At 46.9% G+C, this 7,115-nt stretch overlaps 1 protein-coding gene across 16 annotated transcripts in view; it reads left to right on the top strand.

The window, feature by feature from the left end:
* Positions 1-6,209, top strand: part of HERC1 (HECT and RLD domain containing E3 ubiquitin protein ligase family member 1) — a 172,472-nt gene extending 166,263 nt beyond the window's left edge. For all 16 annotated transcript variants that reach the window (XM_015568536.1, XM_015568535.1, XM_015568534.1 and 13 more), the window contains 3 exons: positions 673-825; positions 2,584-2,889; positions 5,579-6,209. In XM_015568536.1, coding sequence (XP_015424022.1) covers positions 673-825; positions 2,584-2,889; positions 5,579-5,764 — 645 coding nt within the window. In that variant the 3' untranslated portion in view covers positions 5,765-6,209. The remainder of the gene's footprint in view (positions 1-672; positions 826-2,583; positions 2,890-5,578) is intronic.
* The last annotated feature ends 906 nt before the right edge of the window (positions 6,210-7,115 follow it).

Raw genomic sequence — 7,115 nt, forward strand, 5'->3', positions numbered from 1 at the left:
TCAATCTTAATTATAGCCAGATGACACAGCATTCCCTGCTAATCAAGTAGCCTGACCAGCTATCTTGATTGCCTTGTTTTTATCCTTAAAAATATTGATGATGCCCGGCCGGTATGGCTCAGTGGTTGAGTGTTGACCCATGAACCAAGATCGTTGTTCCATTCCTGGTCAGGGCACATGCTTGGGTTGCGGGCTCAATCCCCAAGACGGGGCATGTAGGAGGCAGCCGATCAATGATTCTCTTCATTGATGTCTCTATCTCTCCCTCTCCCTTCCTCTCTCTGAAAACCAATAAAAACAGCCCTAGCCAGTTTGGCTCAGTGGATAGAGTGTTGGCCTGCAGACAGAAGGATCCCGGATTCCATTCCGGTCAAGGGCACGTAGCACAGTTGCAGGTTCCTCCCCGGCCCGGGCCCTAGTCGGAGCTCATGCAGGAGCAACAAATCGATGTGTTTCTCTCACATGGATATTTCTCTCTGTCTTTCCCTGTCTCCTCCACTCTTTTTAAAAATCAATGGAAAAATATCCCCGGGCGAGGATTTAAAAAAAAAATCAATGAAAACATTTTTTTAAAGTATATTGATGATGTTACTGTTTTGTTATACTTACGTAACATACTTTTTGTTGTCATTTCTACCATGTAGTTAAAAGTCTTTTTTCTTCTATTCGTAGATGATTCCTCTTGATTCTTTTGTTGGTCAGAGTGCTGATGGCAAAATGGTTCCCATTATCCCAGGTGGAAATAGTATCCCACTCACATTTTCCAATAGGAAGGAATATGTGGAGAGGGCCATTGAATATCGACTTCATGAGATGGACCGACAGGTGAGATGAAACATTTTGGGAGGTGCATGTGAATATTTGCCTTTGTCTCTCAACAGGAGCTGAATAAGTATTACTGAATTTTGGCATATGAATTTACTGTGTTGATTCATTTGTATCTATATTTCAGCCCCTATTCAGAGACTCTTCAGGCCATATCTCTGGGTCTCCTATCTCCTTACCCCAAGGCCTTTTTTGGGGCAGCTCTGAACTGACCACTGGTTGGATTGAGGCCAAGCTCTGACACAGGCCTTCATACCCTGCATTCCTACTCCTCCTCATGTCTTACTGCTCTCCAACCCAATGTCCCCACTCCAGTTTGGTCATCAGGGTCCATATAAAGAAGCCCTGAACCACGGATCTTGCAATCCCACATGAGTGCCTCTTCCTCTCTCCTGCTATAGTCCTTTAAGTCCCAGCTTAGAGCATGTCTCCTCTACAGACCAGCTTTCTTTCCTACAGGTCCATTACCTGTAGAGGTCTTTTTTGTTGCTTAGAAATTCCTCAAGATATCACATGCTCTGTATTGTCTAAGAATTAGGCTGCAGAGTTAGAAACAAGAGTGGTCTTGTTTCTTCAATTAGCTTGTAAGACATTAAATAAAGAATGTATTCTTTCCGTCTATATCCTATATATTCTTGTTTTATGTCGACATAATAAGCATTTAATAAATGATGGGAGTATGATCATAGAAATTAATACTGTGTCCATGGATTATACGTATATGCATATAAATTCTTTGGTTAATTTCTCACCTGAGGTATTTTAATATCAGTAGAGACTGCCAATCCTGTTTCTAAGTCCCAGGCATGACAACTCTTTATCAATCATACCTCCAGGGGCTTCCTCAAGGTATGGCCCTGTGGAGGTTCTTGGGTTTTGTTTGGGTTCGTTCTTTTTATGTTAGTTTTGAGTTGGCCAAGAGTGAAGGTGTATTTATGAAACAAACCTTGAAGAGTGGTGAGTCTGTTTGTATGGGATGTACTACTTGTAACCTTTGAGGAGTTCTAAACAGACGGTGTGAGCAGCCCCAGCAGCTCCCCCTCGTCATTCTCAGAGAACAGGCAGTATAAACTCCCATCACACAGACTTTCTTGTAGTTACTCTATTAAAATTCTCATCATAATTATGTGAGCAGCAGTATGTGCCTCACTTTTCAGGTGAGAAAATTACAGTAAAAGAAGTGGTAGAGCTGGGATTTGGAACTCGAGTTTCCTAATTAAATTCTCTATCCTTTCTACTGCCCTCTTACAAAGAATTTCCAGTTTTACTTTCTTCTTTGTACTTTTCTGCCTTATTTTTCACAATGAACACAAATATTTTTTACCAAGAAATGACTGTTTTCAAAAGAAAAACTTAAGTTACAAAAACAGTGGAAGCTAGACACGTCCTCTAAGAGCTTCTTACTGTGCTGGGGATTCAGACTATCCCACACAGCACATGTTCACAGCTTGTGGCCACATGTGTGACAATGTGAATGAGTGGGGTTGGCTTTGGGGAGGGCCAGCAGACTGGGATTGTGTGGGGAAGAAAAGGTGGGCTCCTAAACTGAACTTGAACTAGGACCAGAAGGAGCATCTGAGTCTCACAAGCAGGGGGAAGCTCTAACAAAGGGCCCGAGGGAAGGAGGGTGGGCTGAGCACGTGGGCAATGGTTGCTGGAGTTCTGAGGGGTAACTGGAAGGTCTGGGGAGTGACTGGGCGGGTGGAAGGTGCCCACTCTGTGCTCACATATTGAATGAACACCCTCTTCTGGGGGCAGGTGGCTGCAGTCCGAGAAGGGATGTCCTGGATTATCCCCGTGCCACTGCTGTCCCTCCTCACAGCGAAGCAGCTGGAGCAGATGGTGTGTGGGATGCCAGAGATCTCGGTAGAAGTGCTGAAGAAAGTGGTGCGGTACCGGGAGGTAGATGAGCAGCATCAGCTGGTGCAGTGGTTCTGGCACACGCTGGAGGAATTCTCCAATGAGGAGCGGGTGCTGTTCATGAGGTTTGTGTCTGGAAGATCTCGACTACCAGCCAACACTGCTGACATTTCTCAGAGATTTCAAATCATGAAGGTCGATAGGGTAAGTAAGCTATGTTTTCCTCCTTGGTAATGTCTGTCCTTATTGCATGTTAAGAAAACCAAACTGTGACCCTCAAGTAGTCCTACCAATTCAGGCTTAATGCTTGGAATTTCCTAATTTAAAAAAAAGTCAAGCAGAAAAACTTGTTCAGAAAAATCACATAACCTCAGTTAAAAAAGTCCAAAATGGATGTAGAAAGTGCACTATAACCAACAACCTTCCATAAACCCCAGTATCTTTCTGAGTGAAAGCTAGGCTTGGAGGATGGGTCATTATGTTGCCTTTGTCTCTTATTTCCTACCCCCTTTTCTTTGTGTGACTTACCACTGGAACATGGTCCTGTTTGTTTCATGAAGATGCTAACCATTAGCTGGTGCACGTGCTCTGGAAGGAACTTGAAGACGTGGGGAGCAGCGGTAACGTGCTCTGCGACTACTTGTGTGATGTGCCTCGTGGAGCAGGCAGTGCAGCGTCTCTGGGGCCTGATGAAAGGCCCCAGCTGCAGAGCCCCAGCCCAGCTGCCGTTTTGACAGATGGCCTAGGAATAAAAGGGCTTAGAGTCTTGAATGCACACTGCTGCCAGAGTCATCTTTCTCAAGCACCCATCTGACCATGTCCCTCCTCCCTTCAGACCACTCAGGGGCCCCTGCATTGACTCCAGGACAAATGCTGACCCCCTTTGCAGCCTTAAACACCTCCAGTCTGGCCTCTGCCCCACTTTGTGATATAACCTCTTGACACTATGTTCTGGCTATAATGGACCGCCGGCCTTTCTCCCCAGCAGACTATGCTATTTTTAAACTTCCATGCCTTTGTATGCTGTTCCCTAGCTTTAGCAAGTTCTCTTTTACACACTTTTCCATCTATGCTTAGCAGGCACTTATTTATCCTTTAAGCCTAACAACAATGTCATCTCCTCCAGGAAGCCCTCCTGGATGCTTTCCTGAGGGCAGACTTAGATCCCCTTCTTTCCACCTCCTGAAATCTGGTATATCCCTCAAACCCAGCATTAAGTTAGAAGTGGCTATGTTCCCTCTATCCCTGCTCCCTCCTCCTGCCCCAAGCTGGGCAGTCCTCCAAACAAGGTCCATGGTGTTTATTCTGGAAACAGTAAGGAAAGTTTGGCTTCTTCACACAAGGGCCCTTCCTGCCAGTTTCAGCAGGTTTCAGTATCTGCCTTTCTGGTGTTTTTCCAGTAACTACTTCTGGAAGTTGCTGTAGCCAAAGCCATCCCTCCCCCACTGCCTCCTGAGGCTGCCCGCCTGGGCTCCACTCCTGGGCTAGGCTTATTGGAGAGGCCATGCACAGGAAGGGCTATGAAAGAGCCTTTCCATAAATTTTCTACATGACTTGCCAGAAACTATAAGTTGTAAATCTGTTTTGTTGCTTCAGAAAGAGATGGGGAGGAGGAACTGGTTTATTTCTATTCAGCTCTGGAAAAACCCCTTGCCTTCTCTCTATCCAGGGTTACCCCTGCCGTCCCTGGAGTTAATCTACCACTAATCCCCTGCCTGGGGTGGGGAGGAGGGGGGGAGAGGGCGGGGTGTCAGCCTTAGAAAACTGACCACTGCTGGTCTCTCCTTTGTGACTGACTCTTAGACCATTTCTCCAGTTTCCAAGTCCGAGCCACCTGCTAACATTCCCTCCAGTGTCTTTGCTATTTTGGGTTTTTCTGCATTCAAGCCTCCTGTGTCCTCACTGGCTTTGGCACAGTTAGGCTTCTGGGCCCTCCCTCTCCCACCTCTTCGAAATGCACTCACCTGGTGTGGGGTGTCGGTCTCAGAGAAGGAGAGGATGCTGGTTTCAAGAGGGAGTGAGCAGGTTCTTTTTTTAAAACTAAAACAACACATAAAATCATTGTAATATTGTTAAAATTATTACAAACAGTTTGAAAATGGTTGTGTTTGCAGGGAGAGACAGGGAACATGTATAATCCTCTCTCTCTAGTAGTAGCCACTCTCACCTTACACCTTTGTGTAATTCCTCCCAGTCCTTGCCTCAAGCATACACATTTTTTATGTAAAATTTTGTATTTTGCTTTTTTCTCTTAACAGTCTAACCCCAGCACTTTTCTGTTTTGCTGCAAGTCATCAAAATTATCATTTTAAATGGCTGCATCCCTGTCAGTGAAATGGATGCACTGGACTTAGTTAGCTTCTCCTTTCTCACTTGAGCTGTGCTGGTGGCCATGGCGAGTGAAGCAGGCAGAGTGCACGCTGCAAGGACATGGAGGGAAGCAGAAGCATGGTGGGTGCCTGGCAATTGTTCCTTCCATTTCACCAGCTCTGTTGGGGTCCTGAAGCAGCTTCACATTTGTACCCTCTTGGTGAAAGGGAAGGAACTCCGTTGCACCCTTATTCTATGGCAGGCACTGTGTGAAGCGTGTTCGCTCACGTCATCCTGCCAGTCAGGGCTTGCTCTCACTGTACACACGAAGGTATTGGAAGAGTGAGAAGAGGAAGGGAAGCATTTCGCCAAAAGTCTTGATGGCTATGGACACCAGAGCCCACGCTCTTTCCACCGTGGCCAGTCTACTCCCCCCGAGTTGGCCACTCAGTCATGCCCGTGCAGCCCATCTTGAAGGCAGGGAGAAGTGCTTTCCCGACTTTGGGTGGTGGTAATGGGCAGCCCCTCTCCCCCCATGGCACCCTGATGCTGCACTCATGGCTCTGGGTCTCTCTCTCCACAGCCTTATGATAGTCTGCCTACCTCACAGACCTGCTTCTTCCAGCTGAGGCTGCCCCCCTACTCCAGCCAGCTGGTCATGGCTGAGCGCCTGCGCTACGCCATCAACAACTGCCGCTCCATCGACATGGACAACTACATGCTCTCGCGAAACGTGGACAACACTGAGGGCTCCGACACTGACTACTGATGGCTGGGGGTGCCGTGCTGCCGCCCCCTCTTTTCTCAGTAATGCTCACTTCCAATTTCATGTTGATATACATAGATGTTTTAGGAACATAAACCAATATTATAAACAGTGGACACATTTAGTTACTCTAAATGTAACAAAGAAATTAGATGTTTTTATTTTTCTGTGATTGTACAAAACAAAGACAAAGTGCTCTCAGTCAGGTTTTTCCCTCCATATTTTGGTCACTTTTGATAAGTTTGCATGGAGCCATTTTGGTGCATTTTTAGTTGGGAATGGTACATTTTTGTAAACCCACCCAGTGAACATGAAATTGTACATTGTGTATAATTGTTCATTAGAAAGGACAGTTTTACATGAATATTCATATATTTATTTTGTTTTAATTTGAATTGCCTGTGCAGGGTTCCTTATGCAGAGAAATAAAGCCAGTCAGGAAACAGGATGTGGGCTGCTTTTCTTACCAGCATGGAGCTTCTGACTGAGAGAAAGCGAGCTTTCAGGCTACTCTCTCCCTCTGACAGCTGTTGACCACCAGAGAGATTCCTTCCCACTGAGAGTGGGCTTAGCGTGGAGATGGCCTAGCAGAGAGGCCAGGCCGCATGGGCACAGACCCAGGGGCTGGGAAGGCCCTGCGGTCATTGCTCGGTCATCTTGGGTCTCTCACTCTGTGCTCACTCCAGAGGCCTTGCTTTAGCCACTCAGCCCATCTTCTCAGCACCACCCTTCCTCATCCATAGCTGGCTTAAAGTGTAACATGCTAAAAAGAGCCTTTCTTGAAGCCCTGGGATATGCCTAGTGTGGCATGCGGCTATACCAGGCAAGGAGGAAATTAACCGAAGTAATACGGTTCTGGTCCTGCCTGTGAAGAACATGCTGATGGGATGAAAGAGCCGGGCAGTTTATGGTAACGTGCATGCTGCGGGGATGAGTGACCGGGTGAATGAGTGAGTAAACGTGTGAACTAATATGAGAACTGATGAGTGGCTTTCATGTTCTCGAGTGATGGACGGTGGGGAGCAGCACAGGGGCTAGGGGAAGAGGTGACTTGAAGCACTCTTGGTGCTCGATCCCAGCGCTGGAGGACCCTGGGCATGTGCTTGTGTGTGGAGGAATGTCAGGGGAGCATGTGGTTCTAGGGGAAAGGCCATCTTAGAGCCCAGAAGACTGGCTGTTGGGAGTGGGAAAGGAAGAGGACAAGACCTTTGGGTGGCTCTCTCTGTCATCTACAGCAAGTTCAGGCCAGAAGCTGCTTCGAGTGTACTCAGACTGACGCCTGCTCAAGGGTGCCAGACAGCCTTGCGGGCAGTTGTTTTCCACAAGGAAATAGAAGGTGTGTATTTCAAAGAGA

Source organism: Myotis davidii, unplaced genomic scaffold, assembly GCF_000327345.1.
Source record: "Myotis davidii unplaced genomic scaffold, ASM32734v1 scaffold461, whole genome shotgun sequence".
Taxonomy (NCBI): domain Eukaryota; kingdom Metazoa; phylum Chordata; class Mammalia; order Chiroptera; family Vespertilionidae; genus Myotis; species Myotis davidii.